At 36.9% G+C, this 26,890-nt stretch overlaps 3 protein-coding genes across 6 annotated transcripts; 1 reads left to right on the forward strand and 2 right to left on the reverse strand.

Moving 5' to 3' along the window:
- Window positions 1-1,786: 1,786 nt before the first annotated feature.
- Window positions 1,787-3,639, reverse strand: LOC121763616 (E3 ubiquitin-protein ligase PUB24-like). The gene has a single exon (XM_042159676.1). The coding sequence runs from the start codon at window positions 3,193-3,195 to the stop codon at window positions 1,972-1,974; it is 1,224 nt and encodes a 407-aa protein (XP_042015610.1). The 5' UTR covers window positions 3,196-3,639; the 3' UTR covers window positions 1,787-1,971.
- Window positions 3,640-11,565: 7,926 nt separating this feature from the next.
- Window positions 11,566-15,389, forward strand: LOC121763517 (BTB/POZ domain-containing protein At3g05675-like). 2 transcript variants are annotated; one of them, XM_042159547.1, is made up of 4 exons: window positions 11,566-11,722; window positions 12,078-12,142; window positions 13,764-13,824; window positions 13,918-15,389. In XM_042159547.1, the coding sequence occupies exons 3-4, from the start codon at window positions 13,813-13,815 to the stop codon at window positions 15,220-15,222; spliced, it is 1,317 nt and encodes a 438-aa protein (XP_042015481.1). In that variant the 5' UTR covers window positions 11,566-11,722; window positions 12,078-12,142; window positions 13,764-13,812; the 3' UTR covers window positions 15,223-15,389. The 2 variants fall into 2 exon arrangements, with proteins under 2 accessions (XP_042015481.1, XP_042015480.1); XM_042159546.1 differs by having other exon boundaries at window positions 11,571-11,722; window positions 11,881-12,142.
- Window positions 15,390-15,774: 385 nt separating this feature from the next.
- Window positions 15,775-18,453, reverse strand: LOC121763516 (BEL1-like homeodomain protein 1). 3 transcript variants are annotated; one of them, XM_042159545.1, is made up of 5 exons: window positions 18,185-18,453; window positions 17,192-17,592; window positions 16,743-17,065; window positions 16,602-16,662; window positions 15,775-16,527 (listed from the first exon to the last, which is right to left on the reverse strand). In XM_042159545.1, exons 2-5 carry the CDS (start codon window positions 17,549-17,551, stop codon window positions 15,949-15,951), a joined length of 1,323 nt encoding a protein of 440 aa, XP_042015479.1. In that variant the 5' UTR covers window positions 17,552-17,592; window positions 18,185-18,453; the 3' UTR covers window positions 15,775-15,948. The 3 variants fall into 3 exon arrangements, with proteins under 3 accessions (XP_042015479.1, XP_042015478.1, XP_042015477.1); XM_042159544.1 differs by having other exon boundaries at window positions 17,192-17,626; XM_042159543.1 differs by lacking the exon at window positions 18,185-18,453 and having other exon boundaries at window positions 17,192-17,814.
- Window positions 18,454-26,890: the final 8,437 nt, after the last annotated feature.

Consider the following 26,890-nt stretch of genomic DNA (forward strand, 5'->3'; position numbering starts at 1 on the left):
CGATGATTTTTTAGTTCAAGGACTAATTGTTCATTGGCTGTGTGTTAATCAGATTGGTTCAAACACCAGTTTGTGGTGAACAAATCGTTCGATCTGATCCAGTTTTCAAAATACTGGTTAGTGGAATATGGTGGGCCGATTTAGCAAAATATAGTAAAAGTCAAATCGGACACCCAACAAAAAAATAGGAAAATGAGATATTTAATGTTGAATAAGAAGCATGACTGACAATTTTCAACACGATACGAACACGCACAAAATTAATGAATTTTGATCAAGCCATATCATGTTCGTGTTCTTATTGGGTCAACTGGATAAGATACAATAAGTAGGGATTATGTGTGAATTGGACTATCTGTTACTACATAATAATACTATTATTTTAATTCCTTACTTTTACGTATTTTTATTACTTTATTAGAGATAAAATTTAGTTGTCATTTTCTCACTTTTCATATATCGCCTCATTCCAATACCCATCTTCGCTGCCACGACCATCACTACCATGTGGTCATCGAGTCATATCACATTTGCAATACTTCTAAATCATTTTGTGTCGTTATTGTGTGGTTGTCATGTCAAGTTCTATCGGTATCGAGTGGTGTCGGGTTCGTGTCATTATCATATTATTATCTTGTCAGGTCAACCCAAGATACATTCTACATTCTTGTTTCAGTTCTACATTCTACATTCTAAATTATTCTTGTTTCAGTTCGTTTCAGGTTTGGCCTTAACGGGTTGGGTCTTATCAGATCAACCCGATAATAATTCAACCCTCACGATTTGTCATCCCTAGATGAAGTACTCCCTTTTCTTATATCAAAGTGTTTTTTATTTATAAGCAAACATAATTTTAAAGGTCGTCGTGTCATGGTGAACTCCAATCTGAGATAACTGACATCAGACATCCAACACAAACATCTAAGTTTCTTCATGCGTGTGTAAAACTGTATATATACTTCATACGAAAAATAGTCTCATCTTTCCATTTTTGTCAGGCGACCAAAATTAGTCTCACGTTACATTCATTTTATTCCTCACTTTTTTATCTTTCTCTTTTTTACTTTATCAACATTTTATTTATCTAGTACTCCCTCCGTCTCTGAAAATTTGTCACTTATTTCCATTTTCGTCCGTCCTTAAAAATTTGTCACCTTTCACTTTTACCATTTTTGGTAGTGGACTCCAAGTTCCACTAACTCATTCTCACTCACATTATATTATAAAATTAATATATAAAAGTAGGACCCACATGCCATTAACTTTTTCAACTCACTTTCTATTACATTTTTTAAAACTTGTGCCGAGTCAAATGGTGACGAATTTGAAGGGACGGATGGCGTAGTATTTCTCACTTATCTAATTTCATGTTAAACATGGGTTGGTCATCATACTATTTTTAGTGGATGGATGGACGGAGTATATGGTTAGGATAATATAGTGAGAGTTACACACACGTAAACACATAAACTTCATATATCCGTGACGAACAAAAAGTAAACCATGTGCACAGTAATAAACTAATGTGGTTGTGCATGTATTTTATTTATTTGATTGTCTCAAGTTCTTGCATTCTATGTATTTATGTATGTACTCTCGCGAAGTACTGTAATAACCTAATTCTCACTAGATCTTCCATCATAGACCATTCTCATTTGATCTTCTTCCATACAATAGCATATGCTTCTTATTGTGCTTTAATCATACTACTTTAACACTCATAATTAGTCTTAAAAAAACTAAACACGCGAACTTAAATCACACGTGTGGGGTAAAATTCTACAAATTGTCAATAAGATATTTAGTAGTATAAGGTACGCATTAGAAGAAAAAAAGAACAAAGTACAAACAAATCTCTTGCATCAAGATCGATCTAACGAAGCCCATATCTAAATCCAAACTGATATAACAACGTTTGAATCCATATTTTGACAGGTTAAATCGTCCCCAAAGAAAAAGCAATTAATTAAGTCACCTTCTATACCTAGTTATGGTAGCATTCTCAATGCAAGGCGAATCCTTCCACGCATCAAAATGCATCCTCAATATCTTCCTCGCCTTCTCCTTCAAATACGAAGCACTATCCGCCAGCATCACCAAGCACAAATTCGTCACCGTCCCAACCCTCAGCATCTCCTGCAGCACTCCCTCCGTCGCCGAGTACTTCGCTATCTGCCAAAGAATCAGCACCGCCCGATCATCCGCTGCCGCCGACACCTGCAGTATCCTCCTCGTCACCACCGCGATCCCCGCGGCGTGGCTCAGCAGCTGCGCCCTCCCCTCCGCGGACAGGCACAGGTGGTATATGATCCCCAGCACCATCTCCGTCGCCTTCTTCTCCCCGGGCCCCTTCAGCTCCACCTCCACCAGGTCGAACACCGTCCCCGACTCCACCATCATCGCCCGGTTCCTCCCCCACGGGCACGCCTCCAGCAGCACCCGAAGCAGCGCGTGCCTCCACGCTCCCCCCTCCCTCAGCCCACGCGTCGCCGTCTTGAAAAACTCCGGTTTCAGCCTCCCCAGCACCCCAGCCCCGCCCTTCTCCACCGCCGCCCGTAGCGCGTGCGCCGCGTGTGATCTGACCCCGTCGTCGTCCTTGAAGCGTTCGCACTCGAAAACCCACATCAGCGAATCGATGATCTCACCGTCGGAGTAAAGCGCATTGTCCATTTTCAAAACCCTTGCTTCCGCGCCGGAGCCCCCTCGGAGGATGTATAAAATGCGGAGAGCCTCCTCCGCCCCCACGGCGGCGGCGGAGTTTCTTCGGAAGGAGACCACAACATGAATCAACTTTTTTGCCAGGTCATCATCCTGGGCCATGTAGGCCCTGTTCTGCTCGCTCTCCAGCGCCAGACCCTCCAGCTTCTGGAGGGCCTGGAGCTGGGATTCTGATTCGGGGGCGCTGAGCCCCCGAATCAGACCAGCGAGGGTGGCTTTAGTGAGGGGTGTGTTGGGATTGAGCCATGCATGGATGATGCGGCGGAGGGTGTGGTTAGGGGTGAGGGAGGAGGAGGAGTGGAGGTGGGGGAGGGGCTGCTTGGTGACGGGGCAGATGGTGTTGCGGTTCGTAAAAAGCCACTGCTCGATGCTGTGGCGGTCGTAGGTGATGCCGGAGGCGACCGTGACGGGGTCCTTCATGATCTGGAGTGAGATCGGGCAGATGAAGTACTCAGGTACTTCCACAACATTCTCCATCGGTAATTTTGGTAAGAGAATGCGGCTCTATTGAAAGTGATTTATAAGGCTGGCTTTGGCTTTGAATGAGAGAAGGAAATTCTGGTCGTGATTTGTGGAGTCGCATGTTCTCACGGGGGGCATGAGTCGTGACAGTTGGAATGCAGAATAATGGAAAAAGATTTTAAGACAGTTAACTGCAACTTGAACTCAATTATTATGTTCCTGTTTTCTTCAATCAACAAGTATGATTACGTATTTGAGACGTCTAAGTCTATGCTAAGTCATAAATAATCCGTGTTAATTGGATTTTTTTTATTGGGGAATAGGGTGCTAATTAGTTGTGTTGTAAGTCACTGATTACCCCTTATTCAATTGATCGGAGTCATCAAATCGCTTTATACCCACGACTTTTTGGAGTAGAATAAATAAATGAGGTATTTGGTTGTAAATTCATTAACTTTTTGTTAAATTCTTCGCTCATAAATTATTAAATTATTGACTGTCCTATCTTGTGAGTAATTATGATTTTAGCTCTAATAAGCTTAATATATATAAATCATAACTCAATAAATAAAATTATTTAATTTATAATAATAATACGATGATGTTTCGCTACCTAAACTGTGACGTCATTTTGAATGACGTTCGATAGTACCACGTGAGTATCAATAGTTTAATAATTTAGACGGATTTTAAAGTTGGTATGCAAAAAAGTCATAATTTGGCTAAAGTTAGGGATTAAGAAGCAAATCACACTAAATTAATACTTGGTCGACAATCATTAGTCATGTTTTTCCAATTTGTTCCATCAATAAAAATTGGACTACTTCAATTAATAATATTTTCACTTTTTTCTCTCTCTATATCTTTCATATTTACGAACTTTATATTACAAGTTTTTGATATAGAAGTATAAAATAGAAGTAATGCATAAGGACTTGCTGACAAGTTCACATTAAATCATGAAAATGTATACAATTAATTAATTCTTTTATTTGGCTGATAAGTTCACATTAAATCATGAAAACTTATACAATTGATTCTTTTATTTTAATTCCACATTCTTATTTTCGTAGGGTGGGAATTTGACCTAATTTAATATGGAAAATTTGGAGGGCTGCAATATTTGCATATAATTTTTGTAAGGAAAATGGTGACTTGGAAACCTGATCTCTTCTTTCACAATTCATATAGGAATAAGGGGCTTAAATTAAAGATGTGTTGAATTTTCCTTATTCCAAGTTATTATTTATTTTGTTGTATTTTTATATGAAATAAGATGCATATAAACTACATTTAGGGTGTTTATCTTGAAAATTTTTGATAGATTAATAAAAATAATTCTATCTAATCTACGATTTACTTTGATTGATTGATTGATTAAATTTTTATTATTGGTTCACTGACTTATAATACTAATTTAGAGCTAGAAAAGTAAAAGTTCCAATCGTTTAAAATTGTGCAAACTGGAATGCGGCGTACACTTTAAGCAAAATGTAAGCGCTTTAGTCTTTTTTTCTAAATAAAAATTTCATAACATTTGAAATACTATCAAATTAATATGCATGTGAAAAAGGAATATAAAATATCTCAGAAATATAACGGAAAGATGTCGATTTCTACACATGATGCTAGGAAAAAGTTTAAGACTAAATTATAGACTATACAATACTTAACTCTTGGCCCACCCTTTAATTGGTTATTAGTCCTGCATTTGTCAAATATAACCTTGACACGTAGGCCGAAATCATTAAAGTGCAAGAAATAAATTATTACAAAAATATCTTATTTAATGAGTAACTATTAGTATGTATACAAAATCATTGCCTATTCTGCGAGCATGCACCAATATTTATAACTTGTGAGTGATTTAATTAAAGTTTATTAATTAAGTGCAGGATAGTATGATACTATATGTAGTACTATATCAATCGTTAATATTTAAGCCACTTGCTTCCATGCACGATAAATAAAGAAGAATCAAGGATAATTTTAGATATTATGAGTTGTAAAGGAGAAAGATTTGATAAGATGAAAAGGTGTCGTAGAAGACTGATTCAACGTGAATGCCGTGGAGCAAATTATTCAAGAAACTATTATTATAAGAAAATGAAATAATTGTACGAGCATATAAAAAACAAATTATAGTATCCATCAGTCACACCGCCAACTTCAAGTCAAAAAGGCCAGTCATTGGTCAACTGAATTAATCCCAGACCATAAGTAATGCAGAATATTGACTATAAACCTATGTCGGTATTAGTATACATAGATAGAATGATAGAATGGTGGTATAATATCTTTTCAGCCAGTGTTCTTCTATTACTCTATTCGTTCGCTGTCACACACATTTTTAAGAAATATTATTTTGTATATTAAATGAAGAAAGAATGTATATTTTTAATTATATTAATATGAGAGAATATCTTTTTTAAAAATAAAATGTAATATTTTTATGAGACAAACTTAAAAAGAAAATAGGACATCTACCTTAGAGCATGCGCAGCGGTGGCGACGCCACCGCCGTCCGCGCCGCTGACACGGACGCCATCCGCCGCCGCTGCGCTTGCGCCGCTGGCACGGCGCTGCTCGATGTATCGAGCACGTCCGTGCCAGCGGACGCACACGTGGCGGCCTCCCATTCGTCAACGGCTCGACCGTTGTGTTTAAAAAAATTTTATTTTTTTTTTAAAAATCGGTTTTTTTATTAAAAAAACCGATAAAAAATAAAAAAAAAATTCACTTCCCCAAAAAATATATCCGTTTATAACCGTTTTACACCTTTTTAATTTTTTTCATTTTTTTTACCCCAAAAATACACACTTTCATCTATAAATACCCCCAATTTCACCCCAAAAATTCACATCAAACTACACAACTCTCATCATCATTCTCCAATATCCATTCTCATCTCCATTCTCTCATATCCATTTTCATCTTCATTCTCTCATACCCTACAACATCACTATGTCCGGCCAAGACGATAACCCTTCGGGCTCCCACGGTTGGAACCCCGAATGGTTCGGTTCACAACCGTTTCCTAGTCCGGAAACGGAATATTCGGCCCCTCCTCAAACCCAAGATTCGGTCGTTCCGGGTTGCTACCGTCCATACCCAATCGACGACCAAGGTGCCTCCGAAGGGCGCTACGGGTGGACACCGGAGCCTAGGCATCGCGCCCCTTCCCAAATGCCGATTCCTCCATCTCGCGCCGGTGTCCGCACACCGTACTCACCGGCGGAGATGGAAAGATTGTTCAAGGCGTACTTGGAAATCTCCGAAAGATTGTTGCCGCCGGATGAGTAGTCTTCCTCGGGTAATATTAGCCAATAATTATGTAATTTTTAATTTTTAGTATTTTAATTATGTAATTTTTAATTTTTAGGATTTTAATTATGTCTTTTTTTTATTTGTATTTTGTAATATTTATTGTGATTTTTTAATGAATTTTAGTATTATGGAAATGTTTATGTTTAATTGAATATTAAATTAATTGTGCTCGTCCTTGCGGAAGAGCACAGTTGTGGGTGTTGTGCTCTTGCCAGAGAGCAGGCATGAATAGTACCGCCCGGGCCCAAAACCGTGCCGCTGGCAAGAGCACGGTTGTGGATGCTCTTACAACCAAATAAAGTAGTCATCATATAATTAATCACATTCCTAAGATTTTGATATAGGTAGTATTTGTGCGTAGAATGCATACAAATACTATCTATATAGTCAATTATGTAGTTAATATTGGAGTGTAACGGTCGGACGTTACAGAATGCATGGGATGATTTAATTACTTATAGGACTCAAGCCTAATACATGTAGAACATATATAATCAAACTTAATTATGTAGTTAATATTGGAGTGTAACGGTCGGACGTTACAGACATCTATCATCATATGGAGCATGAACCTGAATGGATGTACTAAGACCACTCTCACGTCGTTGTTCGTTCGAGGGACATATCTGGACGAGCTTTTCCATATACATGCATGATCAGCTACGTGTCAAGCCACGTATGCTTATTTGCACATTGTTTTGGTCTACGTGTTCAATATAAAATTAATTAACACATTACTCCATATTATTGTGGCATTGACATACACTTTTTTTTATTATTATTATGAAATACTTCAATTCATTATTCATTCATCACTTATTGTAAATCGATTTAGAAAAATAAATATGTCACGATTATCTACTTGAAACATAGATCGATTATACAGAGTATTAATGAAATATTATGAGTATTCTACCTTTCAGACAATATTTGAACCTCAGTTTGTAGAGTAAACTGAGAGTGTCCACTATAGGGGCGGCACGCAGGTCGCCCCGCGCGGGGCGAAGGCAGGGCAGTCTATAGTGGGCGGGACGTCCGCCCCGAAGCGAACAAAAAAAGAGGGCAGAAGGCCTTCCGCCGAGAAATGTGCGAGGACGCGCCGGCCTATAGTGGGGGCGGTTTGCGGCGGTGCAGACGATTTTTTTTTGTTTTTTTTTAAATTCAATTTAATTTACTTATAAATACACCCCATTTCACTCATTATTTTTACACAATTTCAATTCTTCACTCATACTTTCTTTCACTAAAATTTGTGGATTCCATTGGTATTTAAAATGGACGATTTGTGGAATGAGGCGTGGAATTCTCTGATTCAAGAGGTGCAGAACGACGCCGACCCGGAGGATGTGGCCCGCGCGGCGGAGATCGCGGAGGCCGCGATCCCTCGTGCGATTACTCGTCGTCGGACCATCCAACGAGACCATAGCGGAGCACACCAGCATCTAATGGCGGACTACTTTGTGGATAACCCTCGTTATCCACCCGAGATTTTCCGTCGGTGATTCAGAATGTCGCAACGACTCTTCAAACATATAGCGACGAATTTGGCGGAGCGGTACCGGTGCTTCACCCTCCGAAGTGATTGCACTGGCCGGATCGGGCTGTCTACTCTTCAGAAGTGCACCGCTGCAATCCGGCAGCTTGCCTAAGCCAGACCGGTTGAAATGTTCGACGAATACCTATAGATGGGTGAGACGACTAGCCTAACGGTGTTCAGGCAGTTTTGTAAGGGGATCCGGGAAATATTTGGTGGGGAGTTCCTACGAAAGCCCACCCCTGATGAGTGCCAGAGACTGCTAGATATGCACGGTGCGGTTCACGGTTTCCCAGGAATGTTAGGAAGCATCGATTGCATGCATTGGGAGTAGAGAAACTGCCCGGTGGCGTGGAAAGGCCAGTTCACTACTGGTTTCAAAGGCAGACATCCCTCGATGATCCTGGAAGCCGTTGCTGACTACCGTTTGCGGATCTGGCATGCGTATTTCGGTGTTGCAGGTTCGAACAACGACATCAATGTTCTTCAGTCATCGCCTCTATTCAATGATGAGTGCCGGGGGGAGGGTCCCGAAATCAGATTCGTAGCCAACGACACGCAGTACAGTAGGAGATACTATTTGGCAGATGGTATATATCCTCGGTTGCCCGTATTCTTCAAGACAGTTTGCCAACCGGTTGGACCAAAGAAACAATATTTTGCGCGAAAACAAGAGGCTGCTAGGAAGGATGTTGAGCGAGCTTTTGGTGTCCTCCAAGCGCGATGGGCCATTATACGGTGCCCGACACGAGTTTGGCACGAAGATGATGTTGCGAATATTATGTTAGCATGTATTATATTGCATAATATGATAATAGAAGATGAAGGATTTGCTCCAGAGCGCTGGGCACCGGAAGATGGCGCAAGTACAAGTAAGGTGTTGCCTCCGGGCTGATCCAGATGGGCGTACTACGGAGCAATGAATATTTGATCCAACGTTTCACTGATATGCGCAGGAGCACAGCACATACCGCACTCCAAGCCGATTTGATTGAAGAAGTTTGAGCACGTAGGGGAGGTGGCGGCGCAGTGTGAACACCATCGTGATGTTCAATAGATTAATATTTCGTTGTATAATTTTTCTTGTACTTTAATACGATGAAAATGTAGTGTTTAATTTTAATTTCTTCACTTATAGCCGTTTTTTTCTAATTACGTATAGTCCGATAATTTTAATTATAATTGAATTAAAATAAACGAAAAAAATTGAGGCTATTGGAAGTGTCCACCTATAGTGGCGGAAACCTTTTTTTTGGACGCGGACGAAAAAACTGGTGCTGTAGAAAAAAAGGGGCGGGGCTATTGGAGACGTCCGCATTAAGTGGACACTCTGAAGCTGCACTGTTGCTGTTGGAGTCTTATTTCGCACTATTCCATTTCTCTCTCTTGTAAACTAAAATGCAGCAAAAAAGATTTATTTATTTTTTAAAACCTATTTTAGTGATTAAATAAGTTAATTTCATTTAAATTTTTCTCTACAAAGTTGGAATCCCATTACCATATGCATATTGTGTCACTGTATAGAGTATAGTTCTATTGCTCTAATTTGCCCGCAATCCCCTGCGCCTAAACGGAGACAGGCCGTACCATGATCAATTACAAATTCTTGCTTTTTGGTTAATGTAGATTATTAAATTTTCCTATGTTTAGACTAGTTGAATTTTAGAATTCTTAACTTGAATCAACTTTTTTCTTTTTTATTTTCTGGGAATTTTTTTTTATAGTAATCAGCCTCTTCTTCGTCTACTTGATTTTGATATTTTTCCAGCTTCTCATTTAGTATTTGACCAAAACAGTGCAGTTGATTTTGGCATGTAAGGAAAAAAATTATTTATAATGAAAATGCAAGTAAGATGGTTTTGAAAAAAAACAATAATATCGTATATGTTCACAATATAAACAAAAATAAATGAATAATTTCCGGGTTTGTATTATTGTCTCGCTCATTTTATTTTTTCTCTACTTTAAGTATTTATAACAATCATTTTTATAAATTGAGTGCAGAAAATGAAATGACTCATCTATCGTAGAAATGAGGGATTAATTTTTACTTTCAAGCTAAAAATTCCCTCCAAACTAAATTAGTGCTCAAATATAATTTTTATATTCCAATAAATTCAAATTATAGCTTTGGTGTAAGCAGTGCTCAAATATAATTTTTATATTCCAATAAATTCAAATTATAGCTTTGGTGTAAGCAGTGCTCAAATATAGTTTTTATATTACAATAAATTCAAATTATAGCTTTGGTATAAGCGTACAAGAGCAAAAGTAATATGGACTTGTAGTTATGTGTACATCAGGGGCAATATAATCGCAAACTGATATAAAAATTGGAACACTATTTGGGTTGGAACTTGGATGAAATATATTAAAGTTTGTAGGAGTATAAGAATACATTACAGCATTAATTTAATTGGGAGAAAATTTATAACGTTTGTTGGAATATAACTAATTTAATTTGGAGAAAATATTTTAAAGGTTGTTGGAATATAAAAAATACTAATATTGGAGTACAAATTTAATTTGGAAGAAAAATATACTCCATCCGTCACACAAGAGTATGCACTATTGGTTAAACACGAGTATTAATGCACAATTAATAAGGTAAAAGAGAAATGAAATAAAAAGTAATTAAAGTATTGTTAAGAGAATGGATCTCACGTCATTAAAGATAAAAGACTTTCAAAATTAAAAAAATGTATATTTTTGTAGGACGAACCAAAAAGGAAAAAAAATGCATATTTTTAAGAGGCTAATGGAATATTAAAATTTGTTAGATTATAAAAATAAAAAAATTTTAATTTGACGGAAATATAAAAGTTTGTTGGAATATAAAAATACACTCCATATTTGGATTATTAATTTAGTTTATAGTAAATATAATTAGTAAAAATATAACTATGTGAAATTATATTATATGAAGTGTGTTACGTAATTTGAGAATGCGTGACTAGCAGAGTTACGCAATCTAAAAAATATTTCAAAAGTAAAAAATACTTACCACAATTAAGAAATTTAATTACATAATTGTCCCATTTTGAGAAATTTTCCCATAACATACACTAGAGAATTATCAAAGTATTTCCGCCTCCACCCTTCCACCCAGTTCATTGTTGTCCCGTCCATGATTTTCATTTCCAGACATCAGGAAAGAGTAGCATTTCCATTGTACGAATACTTAGTTTTCATACATATTGTTATTTTCTCCCACATTATAACTCACTCTCTCATATCTTCTATTGCCAATGTTGCTGCTGCATTCGATGATGCTAATACTGAAAAATACATGTTCAATTCACGAGATTATTTAGACTATTACACATTTAGTAAATGAAATATGCTCTCTATCGCTTAAAAATAAGAACTAGAATAATTTTTTTTAGTTCGTTTGTTAAAATTAGTACAAACTCTCTAAATTAGGAAATGTTTAAACTCTTAAACACTACTAGTACTAAGTATTATATGGACTCACTCTTGGGAATATTTTTAATCTTTATATTTTTCACTTGAAAAATAAAACGAAATTTTATAAACATTTTTGTTTAGGTAGTCCAATATTGACAAAACCAAATCCCCAACTCTGTCCCCTTTCTACTCCGGCTACAATTCGCCGTCCGACTTCAACAGCAGCCGCTCGGAATAAACAGCAGATCGGTTCAGCGACTCGACACTACAAGAGTACCTCCTTAATCGCCCAAATTCCCCCCCCCCCCCCCCCCCCCCCCCCCCCCTCTTTTATTTATTCCTTTTATCTTCCAAAATTCTCTTTTTTCTTTATGAGATGGGTAAATCTAATTGTATGAAGTAGGATTTGTCGTGTGTGCTTTGATTTTCAGTTCAGTTGTATTTTTGATGCGAGTGTGATCACGTGCATACGAATTTGCTGGAGATATGTTGGTTGGAATTTGTTGAATGGCGGTGAATTGCTTTTTGTGGATGAGAAATCAGATTTGAGGACACGCTCAACCTTGCTGAAAAATGACTCTAGTTTATGTATATGTTTCATGTGTGCTTAATTACTTCCATCGTGCAGCCTATCTGTAAAATGAAGGGAAAATCTCTGACGCCGCACTAATCGATGAGGAAAAAGTTCATATTGTGAGTTTTCTCCCAACTTAATTCCATAGATTCTACAAGCTTATTTGTTGTTTGGTTTTTTACTTTTAATTACATACGTCCTCCACTAATGGTTAAAAGCCTGAATCTTGAAACAATTGTTTAAGGTATCTAATCAGAAATTCTTGAAACAATTCTCCCGCGTTGGGATTTTTGCTCTGGTCAATTCAATTTCACAGTTTTAGAGTGGTGAATTGGTGTTAGTCTGATAGTTTCAAGCTCATTAGTGTGACATTATATGAATGAGGATCCAAAGGATTCGGTTTTGTAAAAATTCGGTCATACATTTTATAGTTGTTCATGATTTTAGGTTTGTTTTGAGTGGATTTATATATCCATTGTAAGTTTAACTGCTTAACTTAGTTTACTAAAACTAGTACTCCATAATTTCCTTTTAACCTTTGTGACTCAGAATCCAAAGGCTAGGCGATTCTCATGCATCTTAGACTTTGGTGGTTGGCCTGTGCTTTTTGATATTTGATTTCTGCTATTATGTGTATGTTCTTCGTAAATAGTCTCTATTGAGTAGTATCAATAGGTGGTTTTAAAACTTAAAGAGTTCTGAATGTTCGGTGCAATATCGCCTCAAAGGCAAATTGTCTAATTGGAGTATGTTCCTTTTCAGTTTGTTGTATGACATCCTATATTGAATCATGTATGGCAGATTGAAATGCTATTTACTTAGTCTATTTTTATGCGTTGTCTGTAATCTTAATACATGTCATCTAGATGGATATTGAAATGTGAATTATGTCAAAATAGTTTTTAGTAAATGCTTATTAATGCTGGATAATCTTTCTGCCATTTTCTTCATTTGCCATATACTTGTATTCATATTTACACGCTGGATTTTCCCTTAGGCAACTAAAAGTTACTTTATGCAATTGGGTGTACTAATAGTAAATTGTATAGATGTCATCACTAATACGTGGAGCAAAGGGGTTGGAACTTGTATGCTATGATATGCTCTAGTTTGCTTTGCTCAAGTAAAGCTAGGCAGCTCGTTGATTGTGTCTATCATTTAACCAGTAAAATTGGACTGAAGAAATTATTATCTAAGGCATTACAAGAACATAAAGCCATAAGTTGCTTGTTCATATTACATTAACTTTCACTGGCCAGATTTTTCTTCAGCATGAGTTTCGTCCTCGCTTTATCAGGTTAGCCATGCACTTTTATTATACTACACTCAACAACCACAACAGAATATCCTTTTCCAGAGTTAAAATACTTTTTTCTGATCTCTATTTCTGAGAGCTGACCAACATATGAAAGTTAAAATTCCATGCTGGTCTTCTGTGCTCCCTTTTTTTTTGGTAAAAAGCGTTATTTAACACCCTCAAGCTTCTCCATATGTTATAATTTGAAAGTTAAATAAGCATCAATTAAGGTATTAGTCTTATTTGCTGAATGCCGAGGTAAAATGTGAAAGCTTGATTGCAATGTAGGTAAGCGTTGTTGGCTTGAACTGAATGTTGTAATTTGCAGAGTATAGCTCCAAATCATTTTTCCCATATCGATAATTTGTAAGTGTAATGATTGCAGGAAGAATTATGCTGTCTGTGTACTTACCGTTTGTCTGTTTTAACTTGTCTGACCACAGGTATTACAATGCTTAGAAGCTACAACATTTTTCACTGGAAAATCAGTTGATGGAATTATCTGTGAGTTATTTTGTGTGCTTACATTGCTACAGATCATGTCTGCTGGAAAGTACTTAGCAATCATTTCTTGGTTCAACGTTTCGATAATTCTAGGATAAGGAATCTAGGACGCCATGCAGGATTGGTGACAGAACTACTAGCGACATTGTTGTAAGGATTAGAACACAGGAAGGGCGTGATGATTGGATATACTGCCATTCACATATTCTTGTAGACAAAAGCAAGTATTTTGCTGACCGGTTATCTGACAGTTGGCCAACATGCCAGATTCTTGACTCGCGTAACTGTATTGAGGTTCATTGTGAAGAATCCGATTTTGACCATCATATTGTCATTCTTAGACTTTTCTATTTCACCTCAGATGTGAGTGTGACTGATATAGGCAGTGTTAAGAATGCTGTTGGAATACTGAGAGTTGCGATTCATCTGGTATGCCCTCAAATTGTTTCCACCTGTGTAGGCTATTTGGAATCAGTCCCTTGGGATGAATATGAGGAAGAAGAGGTTTTGAAAGTTATTCCTGGAATGGGATCCCAAGCAGAAGCGGTACTTGCTCGTTTGCAGCCAGTCAATCCTTTGGCTGTTATTAAGATCTTCATATCAGCCATTCAATTTGCCACATCTTCGCCACCATCCTCGATGAATGATCTGAAGGTCTCATCTCAGGAGCAGCTTGAATACTTGCTGACTGAGGATGATGATGCTCCTTTCTTAACTACTGCTGATGAAATCAAAACGGAAGCTAAGTTATGTGTGAATGGATTACTAATGAGATTTGTTAGCCTTGTGGATTCTTTGGTTGGTGATCTCCAAGAATCAATGGCTGAAGCAGGGAAGATCGAGTTGTTCCAGGCCTATTTGAATGATTTATCATGGACTTCTCAAATAGTAACAAAGTTAGAAATCTCAAGTGATTTTGTTCTCACCTGGGTGGAGACGTCTGTAAAGATAGTGAAAGTTGCTGAGGAAGCTTGTCGAGAAAGCTCACTACACATCCAGGTGAAAGTTCTTGAGGTTGCTGTCAAAGTGTTGGAAGCAATAGGGTATGGAACTCTCATCTTACCTACTATGAAACGCCTTCAAATGGTCAAAGTTTGGCTACCGTTTGTTAGACTCGTGAAGCCTTCAGTTGACTCTGTCGCTTCTGATGATGACAATGACATGTTGCTGAAATCTAACGACGAGCTTTGGCAATCATTGGAATCAGCATTTGTGTCAATGATTCTTGCATTACCATCATCAGACCAAGCAGAAATCTTGACAGAGTGGTTTGAAAATAAACAGATTCACTACCCAGACCTAACCGAAGCATTTGAAGTGTGGTGCTACAGATCAAAAGTTGCCAAGCGAAGGCTGGCATTACTCGATAAAAACGACCCAACTCCTAACAGAGTATGATAAGGGTGGCTTTGCTCGATGGATTGTATCACTCTTCTAGTAAGATTCTGTAACCTGTCATGGCAAACTAACAATTCAAAAGCAGTGTACTAATCCTCACGTAGATCTGGTGTATGCTGTATGCAACTTTTACTCAACATAGTTTTGATGCATTGAGTTTTAAAGAATTTTTGTTTTTGTTTTTTTTAATCTTTTATTTTGCAAATATCAGAATTGTAGTTTTGCAGGAGAGCTCTACATATTGATTCTGTATGCGTCAAGCTTCAAAAAGCTGATTCAATTCAGATTTTGTAAGAGGTAATTTATATGATTACGAACCCCTACTTATTGGATGGAGGAGAAGCGTCTCTTACCAACTAAGCTGCGTCTCGTCTACATTGTAAAATGAGTATTTCTTATTTCCTTTTTCCCCTTGTTTGTGGATTTTCACTGACTGTTAACAGACAGTTCTCGCTCTCTTCCGAGCGTAAACACTTACTACTCTTAACCTCTTACTTTATCTAATGGATGACTGCAAAAAAAGAATCAAGAATTGCAAAGCAAGAAAAAATATGAACGTTAAACACTTGTATATACCACCCACCAATCATCTGGTCTCAACAAAATCAATATACAGTACAGCCCCCAATGAAGAATATATACTAAATTAAGCTGTCTTAATGTTATTAGTACCTAAACACCTTTCCTCGTATATAACCTAAGCATGCATCAACTCCTTTTCCCTAGCTAGTAATAAACAAAATCATTCCCTTGAGCATCACCCTCAACGCTTCTGTTGTGCATAAAGGTTTGGTTGGAGAGGTTCTCACAGTGCTGGAGCCCTAATGTGAGTGAAACCCCATTGATCGAGTATGGTTGTTGGAACTGTTCGATTCCTACTGTTGGATCATACGAACCGAAGAAATTTGCAGGCGCCCCAGTTATGGTAAATCCTTGTGTGCTCTGCCTCTCGCTCTCGTAGTCGACTTTTATGGGAATTGTGTGTTGGTTCTCCACTTCAGACATGCCCATTGATGGGGATAGCAGCGATACGTCACTGTTTCGAGGTTTCTTGTGGCTTCTGATCCCGTCGATGATGCTGTCCATTTCAGATGATCCGATGAGGCCGAAGCCCTCGTTGTCGTTGGCAGTTGGTGATGTTGAACTTGTGTTTTGGTTTACGAAATTCTTGTTTTTGTGTTCAATTTCGGTTGTGTGTTCTTCTTCTGATTCGTTTCGTTGTTGTGCCTTCATCTCCTCAGTGTACATCTCCTCCACCATCGGCTTCCAGAGACGAACACGGGCATTTATGAACCAGTTAGACACCTGATGAAAAGGAATACGGCTCAACTATCTTGAAACAGATGGGGTGTTGTGAATTGTTGCTAAAAGCGGTATACCTGACTTCTTGTAAGGCCTGCCTGCTTGGCAAGCATGACCTTCTCCGAATCCTTGGGATATCTGCAAAATCAAGAAACAGATTTAGGAAAAGAAAAAACAAAAAATTGCAAAGTGACAATGAGATAGGAATTATATTATACGGGTGGAGGAAGTGGTGGAAGAGCCAAGCGCGAAGAACGGAAACAGAGCGCTCCGGCAAGCCTCTCTGAGGTCTCCATGCGTTGTTGATCTGATCATGGAACCTCGACACCTCCATTAATTTCAGTCCACAGTCTTCGCCTAAGTTTCTGCTGGCACCTCGGATTTGCCCCATTATTGCATCTTTTAGGCACCTGAACTGCTTCGAGATTGTTTGCAATGCCAAAGCAGTGTAGCTTTTGGCGGACCCCACGCCGGCGGCTTCCTCCAACCACCTTATCACCATCTTCATTTGCTCATTGTATTGCTTGTACTCTTTCTCAACCTACAATTTCCCCTTTTTTTTATTTTACATTTTCTATACCAAATATTGCCTTTTTTTATCAATAAAATGATCATAAATTTAAAGATCTTTTTCACGGACATTAACCACTTATACCACTAGGGTTACCTCGTGGAGCATGTCAACAAGCTTGGCTTTCTTCATCTGAATTTCTTGTTTCTCCATCGTAGTGAGCTCAACTCCGCATTTACTGGCGGATGGCTCTGGATCTTTCCCATTATCTGGTTCTCTACCATTCTTGACTTCCTTCCTTATGTTCACAACCTCATCAAGAAGCTGCTGTGCCGCCTTTAAATACTTGCAACTCAGCGCCGCCTTCCCGAAAACCCTAACTTCCTCCTTGCCGGAGAGGCTCAAGGAGAGTCCCTGCTTAACCTCAGGCACCGCCACACCGCCGTTGTAGTGAGAGGCGTTTGTTGAGTTGATGAAGGAAGGCGGCGGGAGGTGGTGTTGGTTGGCGGGGTTCATCAGAATAAGGGTTTGTAATGCGTCGCCGTTTCCTTGAATTTCTGTATTTCCACCAGAGTATGTAGCCATTGATCACTGAGAAAAGTACTTTGTTTTTCACACACAACACATATACATTGAAGTGAAGTGATAAAGATTGATTGGTGAAAACGCCAAGTTGGAAAATTTCAAAACGACAATAATAGTGAATGTAAATTATTGGTCTTGAAAATCTTGGGTACGGAAAAGTCTAACAAGGTGTCCAATCAAGACTGGTACCGAAAAATAAATTGCAAGTCTTGATAAGATTAATTTAAAAAAAAGAAATGTGTTGGGCATGGAGGTAGCTTTAAATCCTTGGCCAGTTGTCCCACCCTTTGAGGTGCCTATAAATCAGCGCAGGAAATAGTCACTGGGCCAATCGGTGGATATCATTTGTTAATTACCAAAAACAATAAAAATAAAAATGTGTGCCCTCTTCACCTTCGATGGCGTAGAGAGGCGAAGAAGCCAACCACATCATTTATTTCCTAATACAAATAGTTGAAAAAATAAAAGTAGAAATTGGACTGCTAATGATTTAATTAATTAAAAATTGAATCACAAAGATTTGATTCTCACACAAGTTTTCATTTTTTTTGGAGGTTGAAGTACCTGAGACGAACTCTGATGAAAGGAGGAAGAATTTAACTGATTTTCACCATCCTTTTCAGTTTGAATTGAAGGTGGCTGCAGTGTCAGGGATTCTCTTCTTCAATCTAATAAATAAATCCAACCTTTTAAAGAGTGACAGAGATGTGATGTGTGTGTATGTTTTAGTTTGAAAACGCCATTATCTTAGTGTGTCAGAAGATGCATACATACTAACAGCTGAAAACGAGGAAACGTCCACTTCTAACTGAATAGTATTTCAATAGTAACATTTGAATGGAAAAATAAAAAAGTTTGTAATAATAGATATAGAAGAAGATGATTATGGTGTTGTTCGTGAATGATGATCTGAGCAATAGGATGGCCATTTTCTCTTTTTTCTAAGGGGGGGCTTTATTATTGTCTTTTTGTCCTTTTGTTTTTATTTTACAGATATTATCTTTAGATGTCAATCTTGGTATTTTTTTATTTTTATTTTTTGTGGTGGATAAAAGAGTTGGGGGATAAAGCCACGAAGCTTTTTAAATGGCTGGACTAATGAACTACCCCAAAATGATATTATTAATCTTGTTCATTAACTCTTTAATTTTTTTATCTCATCTGTCATTCAACAAATTTGAACTTATTAAATTGGTTGTACTTGTAGGTTGTAGCCATAGAATTATAGAATTATAAAACCCCCTTGATTGATTACAAAATAAACAATTATAGTATATGTTGAGAATTAGTTGTTGATAACCTGAGACACGTGTATTAGGTGAGACAATTAAAGCAAATTAGGTTAGGGGTATAAGGATAATATGTCACTTTTATTTAATTTACGGCTAATTAGCTGAAAAATCGATGACCCCATCTCCACGTTGATTGTTCAATCACTTTTAAGAACCAATTGGAAATGTGGTCCAGCAAAACCAATAACTCTTGGACATCAAAATTAGAGCTAGAAGAGTATATCTAATGATTTAATTAATACTCTTCTTCTTCATTTTGTTTTCATACTAGTTAGCTAATACTTAAAGGCCAAAATTGGAGAAAATGACATCTTTGGTTCTCTTATTATATGACAGAATGATTAAATGGTTTTCAGTTTTAGTTTCATAATATAAATATTTTATGCCAATTTTCATAATTTTGAAACTTCAGCTCTCATGTCCATATGTAGCGTAAAGAAAAAGATGACATGTACTCATTTGGATAAGATAATCCGTCATACTCACTATTGTCCTATTATTTGTCATGGACTTACATACGTTTACATAATTAATTGTAAGATTTTATGTGTGCATTTTCATAATTCAATTTGTAGTTTCTTAGTGAAATCATTTTAAAGTCTTATGTGGTTACTGGTTACTATTGTTTGGCCGGTTTTTCAACGTTTTATTTTAGATATATTGTGGGGTGTTAGGATAAGGTTGCTAGGCGCTAGCTATCCCATGCATTCTTTCTTGGGCACTTTCATAAGCACGCGATATTATTTGATTTGAAATTGATTATTACATACAAAGATTTGAAGAGAAAAACAACAAACATGATAATCACTAAAAGTTAGTACTCCGTATATGATTATTAGGTTCTCTTTTACTTGTGAACGTGACAGATGATAAATTAGGGACATGAGGATTATTTGAACCCCAACCTATTCTATTAGGAGATTGAAATATTTCTCATATCTCTATTATTATATTATCATATATTTTCTATATATTTGTTATCTTGTTCACTAAGTTGGATTATTAGTAGGATTATTATATATAGGAGTTATTGTTATCCTTTTGGAATCAATCAATGAAATCATAATTATTTGTCTTTTGTCTTTATTTAGTTTTCAGTCTAAAATTCTCTTGATTGTCGAAGAGTGACGTTTCTCTGCAACTTTCTTTATCTTCTTAACTTGATAAGGATTTTTCCCTTATCAGAAATCATGTACTACCATCCACCTAATTTTAAGTGGCCAATATGTGGATATATATTAATATTTGAAAGAGAAAAAAAAGGTTCCTTAATACGGCTCAAGACTTATATATTGAATTGTCTCATTTACAATTGCTCAACTATAAAAAAAGTGCCTTAACAAGAGGAACAAATGAGTCTTTTTAGTTTTTACTTTATAGCTACAAAAATTACATTTTTTCAATATACATGTCTAAAACTTTTGGGTTATTTATGTTACATATAGGATAAATGGAGTATTATTATAATAATTTTAAAGATATGAAAAAAAATATCTAGTTTTAGTAGCAAGTATTGTTGGAATCGTGCTTGGTTAAACGATATTGACTAATAATAAATGTTACAAGACATTTAATTTTGTGAAATTAAATGCAATAGCGTCGATCTACGTTTCGAGTAGATGACCGTAGTATATTCATTTTCTCAAATCTGATTCCCGGTGAGTGAGAAAAAATATATTAAAGTTGGTCACAATAAAACTAGAAATGAGCTATGAGAAAAACTAAGGGATTAATTAACTGAGTGTTAATTATCCCACATCGGGGATGATAAACTTCTTTGATAAAGTATTTAATAAGATGAATTATTATGTGTAATAATTATCGTGGAATAAGATGGGTGTTAGAGCCCACATAAGCGCACAGGCGCGCGCGCCGCCGCTCGCCTGCGAGCCACGAGCCGGGCGCCGTGACCCGTGACCCGTGCCCCGGGCGCCGTGTGCCTTGGATCTTGGCAATTGGTCTTTGGGTGGTCTTTGGGCTGCTCTTTAGAGCTGGTCGTTGAGTGTGGTTCAAGCCCCGCTTGTTCTTTTTAGACCACCTCAAACTCCACGCTATCCCCGACGAACCCCGACTCATGGTGGTCCGGGTCCACGTCATGTCCCCGCTGGACCCCGACGCATAACGGGAGACAAACGGTCCCCGATGGACCCTGACGGTCCACGGTGTATCCCGTCGTGTAGTGTGTCCAGATGCGTCGTGTCTCTTCAGCTCCCAATGGCTAGTGCACCAGTCAGTAACCCCCAGCGGTTACAGTCAAGCCATCATGGCACACATAATGACTGTTGACTCCATCAATGCCCAATGGGTGGACTTGGCCTATAAATAGACAGTCACTCCATGCATTGCATACGATTGTAAATACAACAAACTCAAGCATTCTTGCATACACGCTCTCACCCTCTCTGCATAATCTTCCCGTTGAAGCTCTGGCCCTGCCTTACTCCCGTTCGCCGGAGCTCTGCTGCTAGTGGTGCTGCTACTTCAGAGACGAAGCCGTTTTATCTTTGGGGACGACACGCCAAACCGTGAGCACTACCAGGGCGTATCTTGTCTTGCGGAAAGAGGACTCCTCTACTCGGCTTATATCTTTACGGTTTATTGTTTCGAATTCTCCTTTGTAATTTCAATCCAGTTTATTTCCGTTTAATTTCTCCATTCTTCATTGGGTTGTATTACGCCCGGTTAGTGTATCTTTGTATCACAGTCATTTTTCAACAAACAAGTATAATATGCATCGTCTTTACAAGCATGAATATTGGATGGTCCAAACCCTAGTCTAGAGAGTAGAGACTTTCTTTCGTGCAATAAAGCCACCCAGATATGTATACTACTGATTGATGAACATAATTGTCTCTCTTGTTCCATGAATTAAAGAACATCGATCCCAATTACATTTATTTTTTTCAATCTAATTAAATATATCGACTATACGTCTAATTTGGTGGCACTCCACATGCATAAATTTTCCATTCATTTGAGTGCTCCAAGTATAAAAGGTTTCCGAATAAATTTATTAGTTGTGGTCTCCCAATCAACAAATATACGATTGAACATTAAGAGTAGGGCTGGCAAAATGGGTAGCGAGTAATGGGTAATTCCCATCTCGACCCGCTACCTGCCAGGCAGGGGCGGACGCAGAAATTTTTTTAGTAAGGGCTCCACTGTAAATACGTGGGAAATTCATTTTTTTTGTTTGTAATGAAGAATATGAGTTTTGATTAAAATTAATAACATACTCCCCTTCGTCCACGAAAAATAGGGCTATTCCATTTTTATCTCTCTTAATATAGATAAGACTTGTCTATATTATTCTCTCTCTTACTTTTCTTTCTCTCCACTTTAACTATTTATTATCATTTTTCCAAAACGAGGGATAAAAATGGAATAGCCCTATTTTTCATGGACGGAGGAAGTATGAGATATAAAAAATAATTAGTTTAAATATTGTTAATTAAAATAAGGCTCATAGAAAAACAAAACAATTTTTCATATACAAATCAAGTATAGTAGTAGAAAAAAAGTAGTATCATTACAATATATTTAGATTTAGAAACTTCTTGATAATATGTTATACGTTACTAATTTAAAGTGAATTAAATACAAACATAATACTGAAATTTAAATAATTAAATGGGAAAAGCACCTCAATCTCAAATCCACATACTCATATATCTTTCACATTTTTACCCTTAATTTCTCATAATAAAATAAGAAGTAGGAGTGTAAAATTGTACAAAACGATAGTTTTTAATAATAAAATTAGAAAGAGAAAAGATTAAAAAATGTAATTTACCAAAGTTTTGAAGTGTTAAAGAAGAAATAGAGATTCAACATGGTTTTAATCTATATTTTCTTATTTAAAGGAGAATCAATAAAAATAAAGTGCGTCTAAGTATATCTTATACAAACAATTAGCGGTTGATACTTGATAGTAGTCATAATTTTACAATATTGAAGTAGGCTGTCAACTATTTAAAACTACCGTCAGTTTTTACACTTCCAAAAGGTGATGCCGTGATGGCACTTAACGGACAACAAATTATTAATATTATTTAATTTTTATTCTTCCAACAAGCCTTCTTCTTCTTCCTTAAAATCACGATGCCATTGTTAGTTTCCTATGAATATTTGAACTCTGATTCAGCCCCATATCTCATTTAATATCCGGAGATTTACTCTTTCAGGCCATCAGCTCAGTAAGGGCTATCAAATGGTTTGCGGAAATTTTGAAATTTTTAAAGAAGGAAAAATGAAAAAAAAAATTTGGGTAAGGGCTTAAGCCCCACCCTTCACCTTAGTGTGTCCGCCCCTGCTGCCGGGTATCTTAGTGTGTCCGCCCCTGCTGCCGGGTATCGGGTACCTGTTACCCGACGATAACGAGAAACGGGGCAGGATCGGGTAGTGTTTTTTAGAGTTTTGTGGGTAGTGAGTATACCCACTACCCACGCGAGTATACCCGTTAATCCCGATAATACCCGATATTATAGGTATTAGACATATACCATCTTTTAATACTTTATAGAATCTAAGTTATTTTGAAACATTTTTATATTCCAACGAAAATACAATTGAAAACTCACCGGAACTAGCTATAAAGTGTCCCCTCATCTATAAATTAGGGAACATTGACGGGAACCCGCGGGTAACCCGTTTCGCTACCCCTAATAAAGAGAGTTGAAGTAGTTAGTAGAGTATGGAGTGCGGCCACCTAAATTAGGATTTACTGAATTAAGGTTTAGCCTTAGCAGAATTTTGATAGAGGATTATTAATTAAGTTTTTATCATGGATTATTAATTCCAATTTCTAACTAAATTCTAGAATTAACTAAGAAATCAATATCTCATGTCATTCACACCGAAAAATCATTTTATTTTCACTATTGCTCATATTTATTTCCATTTTTGTTATTCTCCTATTATTCTTAATCTCCACTAATTCATTTTCAAAATTTCATGTGGTGAATCTTTTCAATGAATTCATGGAGTGACTTCCGGCAACATGCCACGATCCAAACAATCACTATTCGATGTAAATTATCTATCTTTTGGAATGTCTACTATAGAGTCATCCTAGTCATATTTTTAAGTTTTTCATAGCTCGTCATCTCCCTAAGATTCGGACAACATCCAACTTACAATGAAGCGGAAATTCTCACACGAGATAGATGAGCGCAGTATACAGTCGATGAAATTTTCAAAGTCTATGTGGATATGAACAAAGATCAACCGCTGACAACTAATAAAATTACACCAGGATGCGTCTAGGAGCCTAGAAGTGCATGTATAACAACAAATGGAGAATGGAGAATAACAAAGATAAATTAGGTTTTTACATGTGATTACGGGTTAGACTTAGTTGGTTCTGATGAGTTTTTTTTTTATATTTTTAGCATGATTTAGCTATATTCCAATTGGACTGACATAACACACATATTATGTACAATGCTTTGCCTACAACTAACTACGCGGACCGCGTAATTAGTTTTCACCAACTATGCGGTCCACGTCAACAGGTCTTGACACATAAAACGGTCTGTCGAGGCCTGGCTACCACAAATCAAACAACATTTATTGCTTTAGGCAACATCTTCTTCTTGCCTAATTTGTCTACTTTCTACACCTCCATCACAGAGTCACACTCCCGTCCATCTCGGCCAGGGCCATGGCAGGTTTCCGGCGACCTCGGGGGGAAATTAGTTGTTGCCCCTCCTGCATCCGCCACTGCTTCTTACAATATATATGAAATTTTACACCAAAACTTCTAAAATCTCTACATCACTTATGGTAAAATATATATAATCCTGTACGGAAATAAATTACGACTGATCAAGGCAAACAGCATGCTAAAAATCATGAAATCCCATAAACAAATAGACTAATTAAACAACCAATTAATTTAGGATAAGCTTAATATGGATCCCACAAAAGCCCAATAGATTCGCCGCACCCGGGCCCACTCTTCCCTTGCAAGAGCCGTGTAGTTAATGTATAACAGCCAACCAATCAGCGGGACCCACGTGGAGGACAAAGTTAATGATGATAGTCTACTGAGAGGATGTGTGGCCCAGAACCAAACAGAGTTTTCACAGACTTTGATTTTGTCGGCATGACACGTGTCAGGAGGTGAAGCAGCATGCCATCGCCCCGCTTGTACATTTAAGCGGTAAATTTAAATTTTGTATCAACCAAAAATTAGTTTATTTAAGAAAAACTGATTTATTGTCAATAGAAAAGCAATTTATATATATAAAAAAATTATAAATGAGATTGAAGGCTAATCAAGTCTTCTTTAATTTGTCCACTAATTACATTTATTATTTTAATATATAATTAATACATTAAATTACTAATATAATATTATTTTGGTTGTACAAAATTTAATTGTTTATCATGATTTAAAGGGAGCCCATTTTTCTATAAATGTGGACTGTATTGATACTGGGTTTTTCCTAAGAGAGGCCCATTAGAGAAGTTAAGCGTGATTGGGATGTTGCTTGATTTTAGGATGACTACGTTTAAGTGGAATGGAGTAATAATTATAGTCGACTAACATCTCATATTAAACAAATTAACAATTATAACTGAATTATAAACCATAAATAATCAGCCGAAAAAAACTGATACCAAAAATTTGTTTTGCCTTTTTAACATTTTGTTCACCAGTATTATAAAGTTTGAACTTTTTTTTTCTTTTTTTCATGAACTGATAAAGCCCAATATGAATAGTTCTAACAGGCCCATTGTGAATGCTTGTCTTGATTAATTGTTTCTTTCTCTTTAATCTATATTGATATAAATAAGGAATTGTATTAAAATGACAACCATATTTAAAATGGCAATATACCATTAAGGAGGATTCTTAGATTTAGGAGCATATTTAATATTAGCCTGCCACATGGCAGGCTTGTTTGCTTATGTATCACATATTGCTTGATTATCTTTAATTTCGTATCGCAAATTGCTTGTAACCATATGCCAAGTTGTTTGCCTATGTATCACAGATTGCTTGCCTATATATAGTAGATTGTTTGTCTAGATCGGCATTTTAATTATGGTGTCACCATATGCTCTGATTTTGTATCGCAGATTGCTTGGAACCATATGCCGAGTTGCTTACATATGTATTGCAGATTGCATGCTACGTTGTGGTCAAGTTGTCACATTAAGACTAGTGTCACCCTAACGCACCCCCATAAATAATACTCCCTCCGTCCCTCAAGAATATGCACTCTTTCATTTTTAGTCCGTCCTACAAGAATATGCATTTTTTTAATTTTGGAAAGTTTTTTTTCTCTCTATTGAGGTGGGATCCATTCTCCACTAATAATACTTTGTTTACTTTTTCTCTTTACCTCTCTCATACTTCATTAATTTTACATTAAAATTCGTGTCGACCCTAAAGTGCATATTCTTTGGGGATAGAGAAAGTACTAGTATAAGTATTAATCAAAAACATATAGCTATGTAATAGTTTTCGCTTAATAACTTAATTGATGAGGTCAATGCTAAGATGAAAAAATGCAGGGTGATTTATTAAATGTTGAAATCGATATTAACATTAATTACTACCCAAATGCAGTTAAGATGAAAGAAAGATAAGAACTTTTTTTTTCCATGCAAAAGCGATTGCTTAGTTCACTCCAGCCACGAATAAAAAAAAGTAAAAGACCATATAAATATTACTCCCTCTGTATTAAAAAATAGAAACATTTAAAATGGCACAAGTTTAATGCACAATTGGTAAAGTAAGTGAAAAAAATTGATAAAATAAGAGAGAGAAAAGAAAAATAGTGAAAGTAAGAGAGAGGAATAGAAAAAATAGTGAAAGTAAGAGAGATGAAGAGAAAAAAGTAGTGAAAGTAGAGTTAGTGGATTGTGGAATCTATGGGTGTCGAAACGGGTACCCGCGGTACCCGTACCCGGAGAACCGGGTACTCGTGCCCATTTGTAGCCAAAATCTTTGTCCCGTTACCCGACC

The sequence above is a fragment of the Salvia splendens genome, chromosome 14, assembly GCF_004379255.2.
Source record: "Salvia splendens isolate huo1 chromosome 14, SspV2, whole genome shotgun sequence".
NCBI classification, from domain to species: Eukaryota; Viridiplantae; Streptophyta; class Magnoliopsida; order Lamiales; family Lamiaceae; genus Salvia; species Salvia splendens.

Bases quoted from the DNA above. Each gene is read 5' to 3' on its own strand.
- LOC121763616 (XM_042159676.1), bottom strand. From the start codon at position 3,195: ATGGAGAATGTTGTGGAAGTACCTGAGTACTTCATCTGCCCGATCTCA.
- LOC121763516 (XM_042159544.1), bottom strand. From the start codon at position 17,620: ATGGCTACATACTCTGGTGGAAATACAGAAATTCAAGGAAACGGCGAC. The intron at 17,066-17,191 runs GTAACCCTAGTG...GGGAAATTGTAG, and splicing joins TTGTTGACATGCTCCACGAG to GTTGAGAAAGAGTACAAGCA. The intron at 16,663-16,742 runs GTATAATATAAT...TTGATTTTGCAG, and splicing joins TTCCACCACTTCCTCCACCC to ATATCCCAAGGATTCGGAGA.